The following is a 24,781-nucleotide window of genomic DNA, read 5'->3' as shown; positions in this document are numbered from 1 at the left end:
CTTCTTTCTTCTTTATTTTATGGGTAGATTTATCTATTTCTGAAAGTAAAAGTTGAGGTCCCTTATGAGTATAGTTTTACTATTTCCTTCTATAACTCATTTGACTTTTCCTGTGAGAATTTGAATGTTATGCCATTTGGCACATATATGTTTAGTATTGATATTACTTCATTGTCTATAGTACCTTTTAGCAAAGTATAGTTTTCCAGCTTATCGCTTTTAATTAGGTCAATTTGTTTTGGTTTTGCTTCATCTGAGATCTTAATTGTTACCCCTGCTTTTTTTTAACCTCAGCTGAAGCACAATGGATTCCACTCTGGCACCTTATTTTTACTCTCTGTCTCTCTGTTTCAAGTCTATTTATTACAAACAACATATTATTGGATTCTGGTTTTTAATTCATTCTACCATTTTATGGGTGAGTTTATTCCATTCACATTCGCAGTTGTGATTATTAACTGCGTATTTCCCTCCATCCTATTTTTTCTGTTTATCCTTTCTCTTTTTTCCCTGTTCCTCCTCAAAAATATGTTTTGCCTCTGACAACTACCCCCCTTAATCTTCCCTTCCTGCTATTAGTCCCTTCCCTCCTACTTCCCTGTAGGGTAAGCTAGATTTTTACACCCAGTTGAATGTGTATGTTATTCCCTCTTTGAACCCATTCTAATGAGACTAAGTTTTAAGCATTGCCCGTCACAACACCCATCACATCTCTTTGACATGAAATAGTGTGTGTGTGGGGGGGGTGTTCAGGGAAGAATAGTAGCTCTTTTGTGAGGAATGCTGAGACCTTTTCAGGACTGCACTCCACCTTTATGCCCTCTTGCCACCCAACTCTCATCTGTGGCTCCAAAAAGCTGTATCATGAGCCACAGTCACACCCCAGTAAACTGTTTTTGCAAATAGGCTAAACTAGGTTGAGGGGAACCAATGAGCCTCAAACCTGCTGATGAGTTAAGGGGGTTGTCTCCCCTAAACATGTGAAAACTTCCCTTGGTAGAATAGATGGATGTGAACAATTTGTTCAAGCAGGTGCTGTAAAATATTTTAGAGCTTGGTTAGACATTGAAGGTCATCCAATGCATCCCATGCCACCACCAGTTGTCTTGGTTTTTGTCTTGCTACTGGACTCTAATGACTCTGGAAGAGAGAGTGAGGCAGGTGACTTTGCACAATGCTGCCTCACTTAAATCGAATTTATGTGAGTCAAAAGACATCAGCCATATCATTTTACCATTTTTACCCATCTCAAAGTCCTGTGGCAATGGGCAAATGATGGAGCAGTAGGAGTGGATACACTGGGAGCTATAGCCACAACCCTGCAGTGGGATTTGGAAGTCCCCTGGGTGTCTGAGCAGTCTTTTTTAAAGGATTGCACTGCTAATCTCCTGGCATGAGGAAGGGGCTAGAAAAAGTATCCTAAAATTGTCTGCTTCATCTAATCTAACCCTAGGCTACAGGTGAGGATCCTAACCTGTGATGAAAACAGAAAAAAAAAACATACAAAAACTTTTGTAAAGATGATTCCCTTCACTATTGGTCCATGGAATGTGTGCACATTTACAGATAATTAAAAATCCAGTAGACCTGAAAGATGAATGGCTCTTGTTACGAGAGAACTCAGCAGATATTGCATCCAAATAACAGCCCTGAGTGAAACAAGGCTGGCAAATGAAGGCCAGCTTACTGAAGTCAGAACTGGATACACATTTTTTTTGGAGTGGCTGCAGTAACAGGGAACACTGTGAAGCTGGCATATGTTTCACAATCAAAACTAAACTAGTCAAATGAGTGAAAGACACACTCATAACAATGTGATTGCCACTTGCAGGAAAGTGTCATGCCAACATCATGAGTGTGTATGCTCCCACCATAATGAATCCTGATGAGGTCAAAGAAAAAAATTGTGTTATACTAATACAAGTCATTCCCCAATTGATAAATGGCTGAAGGATATGAACAGGTAGTTCTCAGATGAAGAAATTAAAGTCATCTATAGTCATATGAAAAGATGTTCTAAATTACTATTGATTAGAGAAATGCAAATCAAAGCAACTCTGAGGTATCACATCACACTTATAGATTGGCCAACGTGACAAAACAGGAAAATGATGTATGTTGGAGAAGATGTGGGAAAATTGGTGGAGTTGTGAAATGATCCAACCATTCTGGAGAGCAATTTGGAACTATGCCCAGAGGGCTATAAAAATGTGCACTCTTTGACCCAGCAATAGCATTTCTAGGGCTGTATCCCAAAGAGATCATAAAAATAGGAAAAGGACCCACGTGTACAAAAATATTTATAGCAGCTCTGTCTGTGGAAGCAAAGAATTGGAAATTGATGGGATGCCCATCAATTGGGGAATGGCTGAACACGTTGCGGCATATGAATGTAATGGAATACTATTGTGCTATAAGAAATGATGAGCAAGCGGACTTCAGAAAAAAAAAAACCTGGAAAGATTTGTATGGACTGCTGTTGAGTGAAGTGAGCAGAACCAGGAGAATGTTGTACACAGTAACAGTTATGTTGTGCAATGACTAACTTTGATAGACTTAACTCTTCTCAGCAGTGCAAGAATCTAAGACATCTCCAAAAGTCTCATGATGGAAAATGCTGTCTATCTCCAGAGAAAGAACTATGAAGTTTGAATGCAGATTGAAGCATACTATTTGCTCTTTTTTTCTTCTGTTTTGTTTTGTTTCCTCTTTCTTGTGATTCCTCCTGTTGGTTCTAATTCTTCTTTACAACACGACTAATGTGAAAGTATGTTTAACAGGAATGTATATATAGAGCCTATATCAGATTGCATGCTGTTTCCGGGAGGGAGGTGGAGAGGGAGTGGGAGAAAATTTAAAACTCAAAAGTTTATGGAAGTGAATGTTGAAAACTAAAAATAAATTATTTTTAAAAATTATGAAGATCTGGGGACCTTTATCATCAATACACTGAAAGAAGACAAGCTTGGAATTGTGGGTGACCTTAATGCCAGAGTAGGCACAGATTATCAAACATGGCAGGGAGTCCTGGGGAGGAATAGGATTGGAAGAAGCAATACTATTAAAGACTTTTGCATCTCATGACCTTCTCATTACCAACACTGTCTTCTGCTTACCTAAATACAATAAAACTTCAAGGATGTACCCTTGCAGCAAATATTGACATTGAATAGATTGCATCATTGTAAGGAGAAGAGACAGACAGGACATGAGAGTAACAAAGGAGATGTGTGGGGCAGAGTACTGGACTGATCATAACCTTATCCTCTCCAAGCTAAACATTCCCATTCAACAAAAGAGGTGGCCCCAAAGCAAGACGACTACCAGAAAACTTAATGTTGACAGATCAGAGTGCTTCTCCAAGTGTCAACAATTTGTAGCTAACCTGGAGGGAAAGCTGAGCCAACACATGGTTGGCAATAGTGGAGCAGAAAAGGAGCAGGAAGCTTTCAGAGATTTGCTGCACAGCACTAAACTTATTTATCTGAGCCAGAACAACTGCAAATATCAAGATTAGTTTGAAGAAAATTATGGGGAAATTCAAAAGCTACTGAATGAAAAATGAGAGCTCCATAGGATTTACCAGCAGGATAATTCATCCATCTCTAAGAAGGAAGCATTTAACTCAGCCAAAAGTAAACTGCAAGCAAAGCTTAGAGAGACACAGGATTCTTGGCTCAGTAAGAAGGCAGATGAAATTCAGTTTTATGCTGATAGTAACAGTCCAGAGCACTTTCATGATGTCTTGAAGGCTAGTTATGGGCCAAAGACCCATGGTGCATCTCAACTACTAATGGAGCCACATTGATTAGTGATAACGATATGAACCTGGAGAGATAGGACAATACTTCCACAGCCTTCTCAACAGACCATCATCAACCAATGCTGAGGCCACGGACTATATACCTCAGGTTAAAGTCAATCTCTCTCTAGCCGAACTTCTAGCTGAAGAATTTTTTTAATACAATTAGACTCTTCTCATGTGGCAAAGCACCTGGTGCTAGTTCTATTCCTGGAGAGATTTACAAGGCAAAGGATCCTGCTCGTACAAAAGCTGACCAAAATCTTCTGGGTTATATGGCAAGAGGAGGTTATTCCCCCAGGACTTCAAGGATGCCTCCACTGTCCATCTCCATAAAAGAAAAGGAAATAATTTGATCTATGACAATTACAGGGAAGTGTCTCTTAGCCACCATGAGCAAGATGCCTACCAGAGTCCTCCTTACTAGGCTGAAGGATGGTCATCTATCTGAGAGCCTGTAGAGCTTCAGAAAAGGCTGAGAAATAGTCAATATAGTGTTTGCTGCCCAACAACTCCAGCAGAGATGCCAGGAGCAGAACAGAGGTCTGTCCACACCATTTGTAGATCTGACCGAGGCCTTTGATACTGTCAGTTGTGAGGGCTTGAGGAAGATCATGACAAAATTTAATTGCCTGAGAAGTTCATCAGAATTGTACATCAGTTTCATGACAGCATGCTTGCCCAGGTTCTGGATAATGGATGATGCTCTTGTGCTTTCCCAGTCACCAAAGGAGTGAGCAGGACTGCGTGCTCTCATGCTTTTCAGTATGATGTTTTCAGCAATGTTGTCAGAAGCCTTCAACAAGAATGAAAATGGCATCAAGGATAGACAGTAAATTATTTAACCTGAAAAGGCTACAAGCCAAGGCTAAAGTAGAGGGAGAGTTGGTGCATGGGTTTTTTTTTGTTCACAGATGATTGTGTACTCAATGGAGCCCCGAGGCTAAGATGCAACAGGATATGGACTGATTGTCTGACACTTGCGCTAATTTTGGCCTGACAATAAGCACAAAGAAAACAGGTTCTCTACCAGCCAGCACCACACCATCCATATGTAGAGCTATTGGTTATAGCAAATGGAGAAATTTTATTGCTGTGGATAAATTCACTTACCTTGGTAATATTTTCCAGAGATGTCCACAAGATGATGAGGTGGAGGCATGCATTGCCAGAGCTAGCTCAGTGTTTGGGAGGCTCCAAAGCAAAGTGTGGGAGAGAAGAGGTATTAGATGTACTACCAAACTGAAGGCCTACAGAGCCACTGGGCTGACTTCATTGCTGTATGCCTGTGAAACCTGGACAGTGTATCAATGCCATGCCAGGGAATGGAATCGCTTCCCTTTGAATTATCTTAGGAAGATTCCAAAGATCACCTGGCAGGATAAGGTACCAGACACTGATGTCCAAGTATCAAAATCTACTGCGGAGAGCTCAACTCTGATGGGCTGGCCAGGTTGTTTGAATACCAAATGCATACATGCCTAAATGACAGTTTTACAGAGAACTCCCACAAAGGTAAGAGGAAGCCATACAAGGACACTCTCAAGGTCTCTCTGAAGAACTATGGAAATGATTGTGAGGCATGGGAGCCACTAGTACAAGACTGCTCAGGATGGCATACCCACATCAAAGAGGGCACTGTGCTCTGAGCAAAACAGAATTAGCTCAAAAGAAATATGAGACGAGCAAATTTAGAGCCATCTCCACTCCAAATGTTTACACGGACTATTTGTGGCAGAGCATTCCAAGCTTGTATTGATCTGGCCAGCCATAGTCGGTCATTCTGTACCTTCACCCCAACATAGTGATGCCACTTTGGTCCTCTTAAGAGTACAAAGGACAACAACCAAGCAGCCATGGGAGATAATCTTCCCTACTCTTCCTCCTCCTTCCCCCTCCTCCCAGTGCATCCTTCTTTCTGATCCCTTAATTTTATTTTTTGAAATTATCCCATCATAGTCATCTCACACCCATGCACGCCCTCTGTTTAAGTATACTTCTTCTAACTGCTCTCATAATGATAAAGTTCTTAGGACTTAGAATTATCATCCCATATAGGAATGCAAACATTTTACACTTTATGATTTCTTTTTCATATTTACCTTTCTGTGCTTTCTCAAGTCTTGTATTTGAAAGTCAAATTTTCTATTCATCTTTTCATCAGGAATGCTTGAGTTTTACCTGTTTCTTTTTCCAAACAGTTTATATGGTATTGGGATTATTATTTTTTTACATGTTTGGTAAAATTTGCTTGTAAATCCATCCGGTCCTGGATTTTTTTTTCTCTTTGGGAATTCATTTGTGGTTTGGTCAATTTCTTTTTTTTTCTAAGATAGGGTTATTTAAGCATTCTTTTTCTTGATTTGTTACTTTGAATAATTTATATTTTTATAAATATTCATCCATTTCATTTAGACGTTCATTTTTATTGGCACATCATTGAGTGGAATCATTCCTAATAATTGATTTTATTTCTTCTTCATTCATTGTGAATTCATCTTTTTCATTTTTATTACTGGTAATTGGGTTTTTACCTTTTTAAAATTTTTTTCCAAATCAAATTAGTTAATTTAGGTTTATTTTATTTACTTTTTTAAAAGCTTAGTTTTATTCATTAGTTTAATGTTTTTTTCCATTAAATTTTCTTAATCTTTCCTTTAATTTTTCTGATCTCTATTTTAGTGTTTGATTGAGAGTTTTTAATTTGTTTAATTTTAGGGGTTTTTTTTGTAATTGCATATCCAATTTGATCTGATCTTTCTCTCCTTTATTGATACAAGAGTTTAAAGAAATAAATTTTCCTCTAAGTACTGTTTTGATTGTATCCCACAAAATTTGGTATGTTATCTCATTGTTATAAAAATTTTAAATAAAATTGACTTTTTATATAATTTGTTCTTCAACCCACTCATTCTTTAGGATTAAGTTAGTTTCCTATAAGTTTTTAATCTATGCTTCAAAGGCCTTAAACAAATTTGATTTTTATTGCATTTTGATCAATAAAAAATTAATTTAATATTTCTCCTCTTCTACATTTTTTGTGAGGTTTTTATGCCCTAATCCATGGTCAAGTTTTGTGAAGCTGTCTTATGCAGCTGAGAAATAGGTATATTCTTTTCTCTTCCCTTTCAATACTCTCCAGAGGTCTAACATATCTAACTTTTCTATAAATCTATTCAGCTCCTTTTAAGTTCATTTTCTGGGTTAAATTTATCTAGATTTGAGAAGGATAAATTAAGGTGCCCTCCTGCCAACCATATTTTCATCATCTATTTTCTTGTATAACATTCAATTTTGCTTTAAGAATTTCAATGTTATCCAAATTTGTTATATAGTATCGATATTAATTCATTGTCTAGCATATCTTTTAGTGAAATATAGTTTCTTGATTTATCTCCTTTAATTAGGTCTATTTCTGCTTTTGCTTTCTCTGAGATCAAGGTTGCTACCCCTATCTTTTTTGCTTCAGCAGAAACATAAGTTTCTGCCCTAGTCCTTTATTGTGTGTATCTTTTTGTTTCAAGTGTGTATCTTGTAAACAACATGTTGGATTCTGGTTTCTTGTCTATTTTGCTATCTTCTTCTGTTTTATGAGTGAGTTAATCTCATTTATATTCACCGTTATTATTGCTATATATTTTTCTCCATCCCATTCTCCTACAGTTCTCCTTCTCTTTTTTTCCCTTCCTCCTTTTTAAGAGTCTGTTTTACTACCAATTATTGCCTCTTTTAATCTCTTCTTTTTATTCCTCATCCCTTTCCCCTGAACCCTTTTGTCTCCTATGTCTGTATCTTCTGAAAAGGCAGCCAAGTTTTACAGTAGGTAGTGTGTGGGTCTGGGGTCAGGAAGATCAGATCTCAAATCTGGCCTTAGACACTTACTAGTTGTGTGACCCTAGACAAATTACTTAACATTTGTTTGCCTCAATTTCCTCAGCTGTAAAATGGGGATAATAACAGCACTTACCTCACAGGGTTGTTGTGAGTATTAAATGAAATAATATTTGTAAAGTTCTTAGCACAGTACCTGGCATGTAGTAGGCACTATGTAAGTGCTTACTCCCTTCCCCCCCATCTGCCCACCCCCTTTAACCAACTATATGTGTATTCTTTCCTTCTTTTAACCAATTCAGATGAGAGTGAGGTTCATGTTTTGCCCACTCCTTAGCACTTTATGAACTCCTTCTTGAACATCCCAATTATGTGAAATAATTTTCTCATTCTTCCTCTCCTTTCCCTCCTCTCCTAGTGCATTTCTATTCTTCATTCTTCCCATTTTTGTCAAGATAATCCAAACATATTTTTTATTTTCATTTTTGTTTAATTAGACTTCCTCTGAGACTCCTGGTAATGATAAAGTTCTGAGGGCTTATGTATATCAACTACTCATACATGTATGCAAACAGTTGTACCTTTTTTAGTCTTTTGTGATGTCTCCCTTATGTTTACCTTTTTATGACTTCTGACTCCTGTGTTTGTATTGTCAAATTTTCTACTCAACTTTGGTCTTTTCTTCAGGAATGCTTAGAAGTCTTTTATTTCATTAAAACTCCAGTTTTCCCCTGTACATTGCTTTGTCAGGTAGGTTATTCTTAGTTGTAAGCCTAGATATTTTGCCTTCTAGCATATTGTATCCCCAAGCTCTCTGCTTCTTAATGTGGTGGCTACTAAATCTTGTATGGTCCTGACTGTGGCTCCCCAGTACTTGAATTCCTCCTTTCCAACTGCTTGCTATATTTTTTCCTTCACCTAGAAACTTTTGATTTTGGCTACATTTGGTTCCAGGGAGTTTTCATTTTGGGATTTCTTTCCATAGGTGACCAGTGGATTATTTCAACTTCTACTTTTATGATTTTCTGAAGTATGATGTCTAGGTTCTTTTTTGCTCATAGCTTTTAGGTAGTTCAGTGATTTTTTTTCTTTCCTATGAGATATTTCTCATTTTCTTCTATTTTTTAGGTTTTTGATTTCATTATTTCTTGATGTCTCATGGTGTCACTAGTTTCCATTGAGCCAATTCCAATTTTTGAGGAATTATTTTCGTCAGTAAAGTTTTGTACCTCTTTTTCCAAGCTGTTGACTCTCTTCTCATATCATTCTTTCCTAACTCTTGCTTTTTGTCCCATTTGTTTCTCTACCGGTCTTTGGTTTTTAAAATAATTTCTAGCTCTTTTTAAAACTCTTGCATTGTCTTCTAGAAATTCTTGTTGGGGGGGTGGAGCCAAGATGGCGGAGGGAAAGCAGTGACTTGCTAGAGCTCTCCCCCAACCCCCCCCCAAATACCTATAAAAATGGCTCTTAACAAATTCTAAAGCAGCAGAACCCACAAAAAAAGAGTAAAACAAATTTCCAGCCCAAGACAACCTGGATGGCTGATTGGAAAGGTATATCGTGCCGGGCTGGGAGAGAAGCGCAGTTTGGCGTGGGTGCGCAGGCCGCAGCGACCCTGGAGCAGCCCTCAGAGGACTGAATCACAGGTAGCTGTGGTGGTTTCCAGACTTCTCGACCCATGAACACCAAAGATAACTTAAAAGGTCAGTGAGAAAAGTCTGTGACTGCAGTGAGAGAAGAAGCTAGGTCTTAGCCGCAAGTCCCAAGTGTGGGCCGCGACTGCCTCCTGAGCTTCTGGCCCACAGACTGAGGGGGCATCGAGTGGCTGATCAGAGGGGGATTGCAAGCATCTCTTTGGCAGTGCTGAGGCAGGAATCTCTTGCTTTGCCCATGCTTGGATCTGGGTCACAGTTCTGAGGGGCGGTCCTGGGGTGAGGATGAATGCTGGCGGTGGAGCTTGTTGCGGAGGTGGAGAGGAAATACCTCGCCCCTTATCACAGCACCTTGGAAGAACTGACACTTTTCAGGGCCCTAGAAGTACCTCTGAAAACAGCTGTACAAACCCCCGAAGCTTGGGACAGTACATTCTCCACATTGAAAACAGACTCTTACCTTAACAAAGAGTTTAAAACTCAAATAATTGGCCGGGATCATGAGCAAGCAGCACAAAAATAATCAGACTATATTATCTTACTTTGGTGACAAAGAAGATCAAAACATACAATCAGAAAAAGAAAACAAAGTCAAAGCTCCTACATCCAAAACTTCCAAGAAAAATATGAATCAGTCCCAGGCCTTGGAAGAGCTCAAAAAGGATTTTGAGAAGCAAGTAAGAGAAGTAAAGGAAAAACTGGGAAGAGAAATGAGAGTGATGCAAGAAAATCAGGAAAAGCAAGTTAACAGTGTGCTAAAGGAGACCCAAAAAAACACTAAAGAAAATAACACCTTAAAAAATAGCCTAACCCAAATGGCAAAAGAGGTCCAAAAAGCCAATGAAGAGAAGAATGCCCTAAAGAGCAAAATTGGACAAATGGAAAAGGAAGTCCAAAAGATTACTGAAGAAAATACTTTCTGAAAAATTAGAATAGAGCAATTGAAAGCCAGTGACTTTATGAGAAATCAAGACACTGTAAAACAAATCCAAAAGAATGAAAAATTAGAAAACAATGTGAAATATCTCACTGGAAAAACAACTGACCTGGAAAATAGATCCAGGAGAGAGAATTTAAAAATTATTGGACTATCTGAAAGCCATGATCAAAAAAAGAGCCTAGACAATATCTTTCAAGAAATTATCTGGAAAACTGCCCTGATATTTTAGAATCAGGGGACAAAATAGAAATTGAAAGAATCCACCAATCTCCTCCTGAAAAAGATCCCCAAAGGAAAACTCCTAAGAATATTGTAGCCAAATTCCAGAGTTCCCAGGTCAAGGAGAAAATATTACAAGCAGCCAGAAAGAAACAATTCAAGTACTGTGGAAACACAATCAGGATAACACAAGATTTAGCAGCTTCTACATTAAGGGACCAGAGGGCATGGAATATAATATTACAGAGGGCAAAGGAGATAGGATTACAACCAAGAATCACCTACCCAGCAAAACTGAGTATAATTCTTCAGGGGAAAAAATGGTCATTCATTGAAATAGAGGACTTTCAAGCATTCTTGATGAAAAGACCAGAGCTGAATAGAAAATCTGACTTTCCAATACAAGACTCAAGCAGAACATGAAGAGGTAAACAGGAAAGAGAAATCATAAGAGACTTATTAAGGTTGAACTGTTTACATTCCTGCATGGAAAAATGATATTTGTAACTCATGAGACCTTTGTCAATATTAGGCTAGTTGGAGGGAAAAAATTATATGTATGTAGATAGATAGATAGATAGATAGATAGATAGATAGATAGATAGATAGATAGATAGATAGATAGAGGGCACAGGGTGAGTTGAAGATGAAGGGGTCATACCTGGAGAATAAAATTAAGGGGTGAGAGAGGATTATACTAGGAGAAGGAGAAAGGGAAAGGTAGAATGGGGTAAAGTATCTCACAAAAAAAACAGAAAAGAAAAAGTTCTTACAGTGGAGGGGAAACAGGGGAAGGTGAGAGGGAATGAGTGACTCTTATGCTCATAGGAGTTGACTTAAGGATGGAATAACATACACACTCAATTGGGTATGGAAATCTGTCTTACCCTATTGGAAAATGGGGGGGAGGAAGGGAACAAGAGAGTAGGGGGATGATAGAGAGGAGGGCAGATTGGGAAAGGGGGTAATCAGAAGCAAATACTTCTGAGGAGAGACAGGGTCAAAAGAAAGAATAGAATAAGTGGGGGGTCAGGATAGGATTAAGGGAAATAGAGTTAGTTTTTCATAGCTTGTCTACTATGGAAGTGTTTAGCATAACTGCACATGTATAGCCTATATTGATTTGTTTGCCTTTTCAATGAGGGTGGGTGGGGAGGGAGGAAGGGAGAAAATTTGGAACCCAAAGTTTTAAAAACACATGTTTAAAAAAAAATGTTTTCACATGCAACTGGGAAATAAGAAATACAGGAAAAGGGGTACAGAAATCCATCCTGCCCTACAGGAAAATTGAAGGGGAAGGGGATAAGAGAAGGGGGGGAGAGATAAAAGGGAAGGCAGACTAGGGGAAGGGGTATTCAGAATACATGCCATCTTGTGGTGGGGGGAGGGGTGAGATGGGGTGAAAATTTGGAGCTCAAAATCTTGTGGAAGTAAATGTTGAAAACTAAAAATAAAAAACAAATGTTATGTAAAAAATAAAAAATAAATAAAAAATAGAAATTCTTGTTGGACTTGTGTCCAAGCTCCATTTTTTTTCTTTGATCCTTTGTTTGCAGATGTTTTTAAGTCATTCTCTTCTTCTTTGTGCTTGGGGTTCCCTGTCACTATAGTAGCTCTTTATGGTGGAATTCTTTTTTGTTTGTTAATTCTTCAGTCCAGTTCTCAACTTTGATCACTTCTAGTGAAGGATGGCTGGTTGAACTTCTGTCATTTTGTGTCCTTCTGTTGATTTTGCAGTTCAGTCTAGGAGTCCAAAAGTTTTCAGTGTTCCTAAAGTGATGTGATCCAAGAGAGGTCTGTTCACTGCCCTCCTTTCCAATCTCTGTAAGTTCATGATCCAGGTTTGAGTCCATTACCTTTCCCTTCTTTGGGAGTTTCCACAGACTGCTGCTGGCTAGTAGACCACTGGGAGGCTATGCAGCATCAGAATGATTGAATTTTCAGCTCCCCTTTGGTCTGGGGCTCTTCCCTGGTTATTCCACTACAGGTGGACACAATGGGCTAAAGGCTAGAATTACGTCACTGCTCTGCTCCTGGGATCCAAACCACACAGCTAGGTTTTCAAAACCTGTTCCTGGTTCAGTTCACAGCTAGAGTCTGTGCTTGCAACCACTCCTCTTGTCCCTGTATCTGTGACAAGATGGAGAGTGAACAACAGAGCTTCTAGATGGTGCCCATTACTGCAGCCAGCACTAATGTGGGGTCCCTGGGGTGTTCTTCTGCCCTAGTGCTCTGTCTCAATTCTCTTTCAGCCTCTGGGTGCTGGGATGCTTCATGCCTTGGATACATTCCTGGCCAGACCCTGTCTTTAGTATCGGTAGACCTCTGTGTCTCCCTTGGCCACTTTGGGCTGGAAAAATGGTTTACTGTGGCTTTTGCTCAGCTTTCCCAATCATTTTCTCCTAGTGCATTTTCTAGATCATTGTGGAGAAGGGATAATGAGGAGCTTGGCTCAATTGCTTTTTCTTGTTCCTACAAACTGCCTCAGTCTCTTTTTGGATTTATTTCAATGTGCATGTGCTGTTCCCCACCCCCATCCCCAAGGAATGGTTTCATTTTGTTTTGTGTTTTGCATCCCAATTGCCTCGAATCTTCCGGGTGTCTAATAACTTCTCTTTCATTGTTTGATTGAAATCTCTCTTGTCCTTCTAAAAGAAAAGAGCCAAATATGACCAGAGTGCACCAGAAATTCTTAAAATGGAGCATCCCTGAAAACAGCACTAGAAGTTGCATCTCCAATCCAATGAGTCAATTAGTTAGCAGCTTATGTGTTTCTGGATAAGTCCTGTCAATTCCCAGTTGTAACTCTTATATTAGAGGTGCCTTCTTCATAGGAAGGGTTGGAACTTCTTTTCTAATCTCTCACTCTTCTGTGTGGGTCCTTCCACTCACAGAGAACGTACATCAGTATCTGCTCCTTCCCCAAAAGTGAGCATCACTCAGGTTCACAAAGCTCAAACCATACAACAGTTTTCTTTGCAAGTCAAAGAACATGGAAAGGATTTATTTCCAACTCTAATGAGAGTCATGACCTCCCACATACACACACAATGGACTGCACTCTCCCAGAACTCTGTACATCCACCATGACTTACAATGCCTGCAACCCCTAGGTAGGGGTTCAACATGTGAGGAGGAGCTAAGGTGCTTTGCTCTACAGCCCTCACAGCTCTCATTTCAGAGTCACTGGTTCAAGCTCCATGCTGCCCTCATTTTTTCTGCAGCTCCCCTCGATTCCCAGAAGTTGGTAGAAGCTTCTCCAAGTCCTTCGCCTGCCCAAGTTCCTGGCACCATCAAAGTGCCCTCAGCTTCATGAAGCTCTCCTTTATTGCTGCCGCTTGCCAGCAGATGGCACTCATCACCTTCTCTTTATGGAACCAGCTCTCTAGCAAGTGGTCCATGCTGAGAGATGATGTTGGAGCCCTGATTTGAGGAATATGGCTACAATGAAAGAACAAACCTTGGGCCCGAATAGCTTCGTTTCTCTGCGATGTCCTCTTGTGTATCTGGATTTTACAACCCCTGCCTTCCCACACGCATCTGGTAGCATGTTGTGGGAGTTTTCTTGAACTATTCAAACAAGACTGCCTTCAACCTGACACAGGGGCTGTGGTGAATGAGTCTAATTTGACTTCTCCCCCCCCCCCCCCCAGCATGGGGGCAGTATTCTTCCTGCTCGTGCTAGGACCTACCACAGAGACCTGGGATTCACCGGAGCACTTCTGCCCTCTCTCCTTTTGTATTTTTATTAGCCATCATTTTCTGGGGCAGGCAGGCTGTATTATTCTATTTACCTCAGAGCTGCCTTAAAAAGGAACTCTACTAGGGAGGAGAGAAGGCCCAAGACTGTTGCTAGCAGCATGGATCCTTCTGCTGAAGGAGAAGAACCCGGCCAAGGGAGCAAGACGTTTGGTGGTCCCCAATGCACAGCTCAGCCTGCTATTGGGTAAGGCAGGGTCTCTCAGTTGGCAAATCTTCATGAACGACCACAAAGCTATACCAGTTGGCTTTGATAATGTCTCCCATTCAATTCATCAATAAACATTTGTTAGGAGCCTACTATGTGCCAGGTACCAAGCTAAGCTCTGGTTGAGTTTTCCTAATCTTAGTGTTCAATGACGGACGAAAGGGCTCAACAAAAAAACCTCGTTTCAGTCACATGACAGACCATGTGCAGGCCAACAGCCCAAGGCCCTGAGTCTAGACAAGGAACATCAGTCCACGGGGGATGGCGGAGGGTGGATAGCTCTGGGATTTCCACCGGCTCTCCTAGAGAAAGTCCTTCCTGACTCCTCTACTTGGTAGCTCTCTCTTGTTTCCCTACTTAGATTGTATTTGCACATCTGCATAAATGTTCATAGGCCTAGAGCTGGAAGAACATGACCTCAGAGGCCATCTACTTCAAGATCTTTATTTCACAAATAGGGAAACAGGGGCCCGAGAAAGTTAAATAATTTGTCAAAGATCATACAGGTCAGTGTTAGCATCAATCTCTCTGTTGTAGAAGGGAAGCACTCTGAGGGCAGACACTGTTTCCAATTTGTCTTTGTACCCCCAGCACCTAGCACAGTGCCTTGTTACAAGCAGTCATTGAAATTAATGTTTATTTAATTAAATTGTTTTTAGCCCCGAGATGCTCACATTTTTTGACCAGAAAAATTCTTTAAGACCATTTACTAAATCACAGAGGAGTTGTGACCTAAATAAATCATCCCACTAACAACACTGTAGACCCATAAAATACTGGTATAAGAAATTCCTGCAACCATATGCCAAGCCTGCCCATATTTCTAAGTATCTTACCCATGTGTGTGCCCAGGACCTGAACTTTGAGTACTGTTCATGTCATTGGGAAAGCATCCATAAAAATGAGAGCAGTGGGCAGTGCGCCACTTTGGGAAGACACAGACAGAAATTCGAAGTCATTGATCACCCAGAGGATGGAGTCGGCAAGGGAGCTGAACACGGAGTCACTTACATGAGAATCCAATGCCAAGAGTTTACAAAATCTTCAAAAACCTTCAAGCCGATTGTTCTCATAGTAAGGATTCGACTGATGCCACTGAATTAAAAGAAGAGAGAAGATTTTTGAAAATCAGCTTTCTGGCTTGTCTTGAAAAGAAATACTGCTAACACAATGAACACATTTGACAGGCTGCTTTTTTAGTGCTTGCTTTGAAAGACTTTCTCTTGGCGATGTTTGTTGCTAGCACAGAAATACATGCCGTGTCACCTTCTGGGTAACCCTGCCGACATTGGAAGCGTCCTGAAATACAGCGTCCCTCCCAAGAACGTCAGGAAAATGCAATTGTAATAGTGCACACCGTGTTCTGGGAGACAGAAAGGGCCCTGCAGGAAAGGAATTCAGGTGAGATCTGCTTGTAACTCACTGAATCCAGGCAGTCAAAGTCAGCACTAGCCTTAAGTCATCCCCAGTACCATCCGTTTGGGGGTGACTCCTACGGTAATGCTTGGACAGCAATACACCTGCAGTGACACAGTCAGCTGGATATGTGTAACCCCAGTCCTCAAGCCCATTGGCATGGGACGCTTTACTTACAGGGGGAGACCAGCATCCCACCCCTAAGGAGAGTATCCTACACCAATGGACTTTGGAGTTAGGATCACTTTTGGGCCCCACAACCACCCTGATTTCCCCATTTAAGTCAAACCTAAAGTATATGCCTGATTTCCTTCTCTAATGGCATTTTTATTAACATTTTTAAGTACAGAGAACCAGGAAATTTTGAATACAGTGTGTCTGGTGTTCACATTAGAACTTCCAGATATCTGTGTGTTTATTTTTTTTCTAACCTGTTTTCACAAAACTATAATAAATAGACTTTGCTCTCTTCCTAGGATCAAGGTTTAGACCTGGGCCAGGGAGGGGGTGGCATCCTTAAAGGCTCTTGAACCCAAACTTCTCATTTTACAGATCAGTAGATTAAGGCCCCAAAGAGACCAAAGGAGGCATTCAGGGTCACTTGGACAGCAAATGGCTGGGCCAACATTGGAAACTAGGGCCTTTGGCTCCAAATCCCAGCACTGCCCACTTTGCTACAATGCCTCTCTTCTAATTTAATTCCTGCCAACTTTCAAGGAGACAAACAGAAATGTCTCTAAAAGTATTGGAAAAATCTTTCAATTCTGCATTTAAATTCAGCAACCCTGGGCCATGAAACTAGACACCCTGGCCATGTGTATGCACATAAAATAGCATACCCAATAACAACAGCTAACACAGTGCCATGCACAGCCCAGAGCACTAGAAAAGCATACATCCGTATAGAGATATCACTTCAATGGTCATTCCAGTGCACTTGCTTTCTCTCTCTCTCTCTCTCTCTCTCTCTCTCTTTCTATCTCTGTCTGTGTCTGTCTGTCTGTCTCTGTCTCTCTGTCTATCTCTCTCTCTCTGTCTATCTCTGTCTGTCTGTCTCGGTCTGTCTCTCTGTCTATCTCTGTCTCTCTCTCTCTGTCTATCTGTGTGTGTGTGTGTGTGTGTCTGTCTGTCTGTCTCTCTCTCTCTACACACATTTTGGATTAGTTGCTATAGTCACTAAAAATAATCTGGGAATGAAGATTGTAAGTCTATTCATGAGATTATTTTTGGAGAGAAGTAGCCTACTAGACTGAATAGAGGACCAGCCTTGGAGTCAGGGTCACCCAGGTTCGCCTCTGACAACAACTATATACTCATTGCCCCCAGACAAGTCTCCGAGACTAGAAAGCACAGATAAGTTGTCTACCTCCATCAGTGGAAGATGTTTCCACATCAGCATTCTCAACACCATTGAGACCATAGAATTTGATCACAAACAAAACCCTAAAAGGATGAATGATGACAGAAGCAATAGAAATCTTTCCATAGGTTCTGCCATGTTATCATTGATATTTCTTCTATATGAGTCATTTCTCAATTTCACAAACATTTGGGTAATTTTCATTATTCCTGGATCAACTTTCCTTCTCCCTTTACGTATAGATTTGGTGAGCCTGTACCCATTACTCAATTCTGGTTGACACTGAGGTTACAGGGGAAGAATAACAAATTCTTTAACCTCTCCCCACCTTTATCTTCCAAGAAGCCCCAGTCCCAATCTGGGGATCTGATCTAAGGGTCCCATCCAAAGAGAAACTGAGATGATAAACAAACATACTTAACACCTTTCTGGAGATCGGCGATATTTCTTGTAGATCCAGTTCCATCAATGAACGTTGTCCTGTTTTTTAGGGCCAAAATGCCATTGATAGTACTTAAGTCTGGGAAACATCTCTTGAGAACTGTTCAAAATAAATGAAAATTATAGTAGTCACTACTCTGCCCCCCCAAAGATCCCTTAAGATGCACCTCCCATATTGAAACCTTCTGAGGTTTGTCATTCACTTCTTGCCAGATGGTGTAGAAATTACCCCATGTAGACAGTTAGCTGCCTATTATTTGATAAAAGGAAGATTGCCTGATGGTCCTAAAGCTGACAGAGAAAGCAGGCCTGCAATCTGCTGGGTATTTTGCAATTAGACTCTTCAGTGGCTCATCTTGAACACAAGGCACGACACAGGAAGAAAAATGGAAATAATATTCATTGCCCATCATAAAAATACTTTAATAATCATATGAGGATGGATCTTATGAAGGGGAAATACATTTTTTCTCTTAGGGAAAAAATTAGATGCTCATTCAATCAACCCTTGAAAATTAAAGCTTCACAATGAAATTGGAGCCAAGTACACATTTGGGTAACTAAAGCAACTGGGGTGGTCTTTTTGATGTCTTAATCAAGTGTCTGCCCCCCAACTCTCTTTCCTTTTTATGGATTTAGACTGGAAATGCTGAAGCCACAAAAACAGATGTAAGTGACACTGAGAAGAGTTTTATCAGAATCTGATCTTGCCAGTGCTGGGACTAGTTGAACCGTCCCCTTGGCCAGGTACTGGAAGAAAAACATACCCTCAGACATCTCTTCTAACTCAGAGGCTGTGATTCTGTGACCTTTAGATTCCTAATAAATGGACAAAACCATTGCTTCCCCCTCCATTTCTATAAGAAGGTGAGAAATATCAGATCCAAAGCATTAATCTTCATTGGTCTTTGCTGAAAAGTGCCACAAATGAACTCATCCTTACAAATTAGAAGGTTATCAATTGGGCTTTACAAAAATTGATCAACAGTAATAAAGAAAAATTCATAGGTCTTTGTTATGTCCTTCCTGACCAATCCATCCCTCAGAAATGGTACCACAGTGGATCTGTGAGCTGATTTGTGTGGATCCTTCCGCTAGAGATTCTGATTTCGGCTCCTCTATGCTTACTCCCATGCCTACGTGGGACTCATCTACAGGGGCCTCATTCAACATGGATGGCTTTTCCAATGATACACTTGATTTGGGTTTGGATTCCTGTTCTGGTACTGTGATCTGGTCAAGTGAATCAACCTCTCTGCACCTTGTTACCTTATCTATAAATTGAGTGCACTGAATTCAGTTTTTTAAAAAGTAGATTTTGAAGCCATCATTTGTTCTGATATGCATGTACCAAGTGACATCAAATAACTGGCATGAATTTTTCACTTTTTAAATATGCTTTGTTTGTATAGAGACTGTGGCTAAATCACAAAGTCTGAATTTCAGATAAAATACCAATCACTCACAAGATCTGCTGGGTAAAATAAATGATGGGCAATCTTCATTCCGAAAAACTTCTGATACGGGCTGAAAGTAGGAGAAGGAATACGCAGTATTCAGTGGACAGGGTACAAGTTACTTTTATTCTTAATGTAGAAACAAAATACTTTGCCAATAAAATTTTTAAATCTGTTCCTATTTAAAAAACAAACATCACAGTAGACTCACTATCTAAGTTACTTCCTTTAATAGTACATACAAGTTGTAGGGATGGATGAACAAGTTGTGGTCTATGACCATGATGGAATATTACTGGGCTATAAGAAGTGATGAGCTCAGTGATCACAGAAAAATATAGACAGACTTGCACGAAATAACGAAGAGTGAAATGAGCAGAACCAACAGAGGGCTGTATACAGTAACAGCAATACTGTTTTAAGAACAACTTTGAATGATTAAATCATTTTGACTATTATAAATACCCAAATTAACTACAACGGATGTATGAAGGAAGATACTATCTGCGTCCATAGGAAAAAAACAACTGATAAGTAGAAGTATATATAGTATGGTTTTACATACACACACATATTTGTGTCTGATGGTAGCCATCTCTAGGGTGGGGGAGAAGGGAAGGGGAAAAAAAGTCACATGACAACTTCATTATATATTTAAAAGGGAAAGCAAGTTGTATGTAGTAGATTTGCAGTTTCGTGTTCTGGAAATGCTTGTTTTATTTTTTTTTTTTTCATTCATCCATTTATTTACGCACTTTCAAGTATAACCCCCACTTCTCCAAGAAAAGAAGGAAATTCATTTCCACATTCCTTTCCAGGGACCAGACTGATAAAATACCTAGCTTCCTTTCCACACTCTTTTCATACAGATGACTGTAGTCAGTTTGGATACAGGATCTCCTTGGTTCTCTTCCATTCTTCAGTGTGTCTTTTTGTGTTTCTCTCATGTAAGTCACTGCTTCTTGCAGTACACTAACATTCTACCACATCCATAGGCCATAATTTGTTCAGTCATTCCCCAACCAATAAGCACTCACTTTGTTCCCAGTTTTTCACTATCACAAAACTGCTACGAATATTCTTCAAATTGCTTCTTGAAATGCGAGCTAAGGCAAATGTCAACACGGCTATTTACAGAGCCAGAAAAATCAAAAGCAGCCACTGCTCCAGATGGAGCAACCATCCACTGTACCCAAACCTGCCATAATCACAGGGAGCTGGCCATATCTTTGATCCAATTGCATTCTCAGTCATCTCTGCAATGTCTGGGGAATTGGTTGAGTTACGAAGATTTCGGGCAGCTAGGTGGCGCCATAGCGCACAGAGGGCCTGGGCTGGAGTCGGGAAGACTCATCTTCCCAAGTTCAAATCCGGCCTCAGACACTTACTAGCTGTGTAACCCCGGGCAGGTTGCTTCACCCTGTTGGCCTCAGTTTCCTCATCTATAAAGTGAACTGGAGAAGGAAATGGTAAACCACTCCAGTATCCTTGCCAAGAAAACCCCAAGTGGGGTCAGAAGCGGTTGGACATGACTGAAATGGCTGAACAGCAACGAACATGAAGACTTTGCCCTTGACAGAAGCAAAGACGCCATGCTCATGTTACCGGGAAGAGCTCACTCAGAAGTTAAATCCCCTTCCTTACCTTTAAAGGGTCATTAAAGCCAGGCTTGCAGTACTGACGATAGTATTCCCAGGAGCTTCTATCAACTCGATGTTTTTTTTGCACGTCTATGAAGGTTAAAAATCTGTCCGGGCACACGGAGACACAGAACTAGATAAAGGAAAGAAAAACACAGCTATCAGCGGAAGAGGGAACAACAAGTCCTCTCATTGGGACTGCAAATCCAGGAGCGTCTCAAGGAAAACAGCAGGCTGTCCCATTTACAGCCACATGAGAAAGCCGATTTTCCACCAGCAGTGCTTGAACCAGTCTTGCAGGATCAAAAGCTGAAAGCAATCTTGGAGGGCACAGAGCCCAGGGCTTTAGAGCCAGAACCACCTCGGGGATCATCGAATCCAACGCTCTGTTTTTACAGCTGGGGAAACTGAGGTCTGGTATTTTGTGCAAAGTCACACAACCAATAAGTGACAAACACACTTAGGATTCAAGCCCAGGTTCTCCAGCTCCCGGGGGGTTATATGCTGCCTACATAAGGCAGAAGGAGGATTCTAGAATTAGCAGATCCAGGTGCCGATGGCAGCCACGATGCTGCCCGTGGGAACTTGGCCAAGCTACTCCATCCTCATTTGGAAAATGACAAGAACGGAGGACAGCACCTCTGAGGTCCCTTCCAACACCACATCTATAACCAGATGAGAAGAAATGGAAGGGAGAAGGCTAGATTTGGGGTAAGAGGGCCTGGGTTCAAATCCTGCCTCGGACTCTTTTGACTTGGGCCAGTCGCTTCAGCTTCCTCATTGGCATTGGATGGGATTGGATTACAGGGTCTCTGAAGAGCCTGGGAAGACAAGTGGAAAAAGTGATGGCTTTGTAGTGAGGAGTCCTGGGTTCAAATCTCGATTTGGCCACTTCTGACCTTGACTAAAAACCTTCACGCCTCTGGGTCTCAGTTTCCTCACGTGAAGAAGCAACAGCAGCAATAACCACCACAACAAAAACCAATTACAGACACTTATGCAGCAAGCCTTGGAGCCATAGCACAGCCCTGGGAGGTGGGTGCCAGAGTCATCACTAGCTCCATTTTACAGATGAGGAGATGGAGGCTGAGAAATGGTTAGTGATTTGCCCAAGGTCGCGCAGCTCACGAGCGTCCCAAGCAAACCTGGCTTGGCTCAGATGGCCTCTAACGCACTTTCCCGTCCCATGCCCAAGATCTTAAGCCCAGTCTCTCTTGCCAACATTCTGGATGACGTAGCACATGGGGGATGTGATGCCAGGAGGGATTCCTGATCACAGCGGCCGCATCATGAAGCTCAGAATCAGAGAACACGACTGAGATTGAAGATCAATCTCTTGCCCCAGCCAGCTAGGCATATTCAGAGTCAAAGGTTTGCCTCATATCCCTGAAAGGAATAAAATGGCAAATTTAAAAATGCCTGGAACATTGATCATCTATGTCATCCACCATTACGAGACCAGCTCTTTCTCAACAACACGTGCAAACCATAATGAAGTTTTTTATCACCCCAAGAAACTAACACAATTAGGGCCATTTGCAGCAATCAACCTTTGTTAAGAATCCTTTCCCAATGTCGCTGGATGGGAGTGGAGATCCCACTTGCTTGAAGGCACAATCATCACCAAACCAGATTGCTGTGCTAATGCCCAGGTGAGGCAGGAGGCCAGGACCCAGGGTCACCTAGAGCCAATCCAAAACTCTGCAGAGAGATACCCAGGGCAAAACATGCTCAGGAGATCGGCATATAATGAGGGCCAGGGAAAGCGAATGCTGTTCTTTTGACTTTATATGCCAGAATAAGCAAAAATGGATTAACTTAAAACAGCATTTGCCAAACTAATTTGGCCAGGAAACATTTTGGGGCTTGAAACATATGATGAGATCCTATAAATGTGGGTCTCTAGGGGCTCCTGGGGCACAGAATACCTTTCTGATAAAGAAAAGAGAAGGAAATTCTGTAGCAAAGTCGAGGAACTCAGGCCTATTCTACTCCTGGGGTGGGGGAATTAACACACATGAGAAGCATTTTGATACATTAAAATGTCAACATTTCATATTTTTGCTACAGCTGCTGCATCACCATTTTGTCTTGGGACTCTTTACTTGCAGCATGAATATTCACCCCAAGGTTCTCTGGGACACTATCTGGGACGCCAGGCCTTCAAATAGAGGGGTAATATGTTGTCTGATTCCCCGGCCAGCAGAGGCACTGGTTTCCGGGCCCTCCCAGAACTAACCATGAAGCCATGAGAAAGTCACAAACCCAACCTTTCCTCTTCCATGCTCCATTAGAAGTCGGCATGGGCCAGGGACAACCACCCCGGACCTGGAGTCAAAGCCAACTCCCAGATTTACTCTCCATGTGGCCAGAGACAAGTCATTTCATCTTTCTGGGCCTGTATTCTCTTCTGTAAAAGGAGGGGGTTGAGTAGATGAAGAGAGTAGGAGGAGTACACACTGGAAACAGGAGGTAACAGTAAGTCCATTGTTAAAGGCCTGGAACGTCAGGCCAAGGATGTTGGACCTTACTTGGTGGACGACGTGGAGACACCAAAGATTGTTGAGTACCTTCTGTGGACACGCCCAGATCCATCTCCCTCGGCTTCAATTACTTAGCAACCTTTCCTCTTTGGAGGCCGACCCTAGGCATCCGTCACCCAGTCCAGAACCTCTGGCTGTCATTGGCTGGTCCCCAGGTCATCGTCCCTTCTTTCTTAAAGAGTTCGATAGCTGGCTCACGGTCTTTATTCTGGGGGACTTCAGAATACATATCATTGTTCCCTAATCTTTCAGTCCCTCACGTGGCACAACCTCATGACCCATTCCTCCACTCCCCGTTAGCTACGCAGACAGGCGGTCATACCACTGATGTTCCTATCACCCACATATGTTCCGCTTCCACAATCAAGAACCTGAAATTCCTTTGTCTGATGATAATTTATCATTCCATCTTTCTCTAAGACTTACTACTACAAATCCTGTTCTTTGTTGTCATCATGCCCCCCCTCTCCCACCTTTGGCTCTGCCCCAGTGCCAACTACTATTTACACACATAAAGCAGATGGTTCTAGCAGTATTGGGAATGAGGGGTTGGGATGAGAAGAGGCTGGAAGCAAGCTTTGTTAAGAGGCACAAACAATAGTTTGTGCAGGTGGGTGTATTGTTAAATTAGGTAGTAGCAAGGAGAACAGTAAAGGAGGCCTTATGAGAGTTATTTCAATAAGAAAATCCAAAAGATTTGGCAACTGATTGAATATGTCTCAGCTGCGCACGACATCTGGTAAAACTGTCTGTGCAAGGGGACAATGTGCCCCAAGTTTTGGGGGTTTGTTTTTGCTACACACACTTAGTAAATACCCTTTATAAAACCTAATTCACTTTGGCTGATAATCAATGGAGAACAAAGAGATGGAGTTTGTGAGGGATAGTACCATGGGTATTGTTTACCTTGGGTTTTTTTTTTTTGGCAAAGATTTTGATAAGATATCCCTAAAGGATCTCATGCTAATCTTGAGGAAGAAACGCAGAGATAAGGTTTGAACAATAATACAGAGTGAGCAGGACTGCTTGGATGGCTGGAATCAAAGAATAGCTGTTAAGGATTTCATGTTAATATAGACAAAGGTCTACAGTGGAGTACTCCAGGGATCTGTGCTTGGCCCTGTGCTGTTCAGCATTTTCATCAATCAACAGCAGCATTTATTAAGCACTTACTAGAGACCAGACACTGTGATAAGCCCTGGAAACATCCTTCGTTCTCAAAGAGGACCAACGATATTACAAGGTAACGTCTTGACTCGGGCAGGAATTGGATATGAGTAGGCCTGAGCTGTGCTGAGTGATCAGTGACACTGGCCCCTCCAGAGCCCTCAGAGTTCCACAAATCCATGCAGAAAGATAATTCCTGCCCTCTAGGAACTTATATTCTAATGGAGCCAGGCAAGATCTGAAAGACAAGAAAGCCAGGAAGCAGGTGGGGGGCATCAAGGTACCCGTCTCGGAGGATCGTAGAGGAAACCTGGCAGGAAAGACGGGAGTGCGTCTGCACAGGAAT

At 41.3% G+C, this 24,781-nt stretch overlaps 1 protein-coding gene across 4 annotated transcripts in view; it reads right to left on the bottom strand.

Moving 5' to 3' along the window:
* SLC44A5 (solute carrier family 44 member 5) overlaps positions 1 to 24,781 on the bottom strand; it is a 408,380-nt gene that overhangs the window by 81,755 nt on the left and 301,844 nt on the right. For all 4 annotated transcript variants that reach the window (XM_027874052.1, XM_027874054.1, XM_027874053.1 and 1 more), the window contains exons 6-9: positions 20,730 to 20,858; positions 19,095 to 19,155; positions 17,605 to 17,728; positions 15,423 to 15,506 (exon numbers count right to left, since the gene is read on the bottom strand). In XM_027874052.1, the coding sequence (XP_027729853.1) occupies positions 15,423 to 15,506; positions 17,605 to 17,728; positions 19,095 to 19,155; positions 20,730 to 20,858 (398 nt within the window). The remainder of the gene's footprint in view (positions 1 to 15,422; positions 15,507 to 17,604; positions 17,729 to 19,094; positions 19,156 to 20,729; positions 20,859 to 24,781) is intronic.

Source organism: Vombatus ursinus, unplaced genomic scaffold (assembly GCF_900497805.2).
Source record: "Vombatus ursinus unplaced genomic scaffold, bare-nosed wombat genome assembly UNPS02014804.1, whole genome shotgun sequence".
NCBI classification, from domain to species: domain Eukaryota; kingdom Metazoa; phylum Chordata; class Mammalia; order Diprotodontia; family Vombatidae; genus Vombatus; species Vombatus ursinus.
Note: the sequence above shows the minus strand (reverse complement) of the source record. Positions and strands in the feature narration are given on the sequence as shown.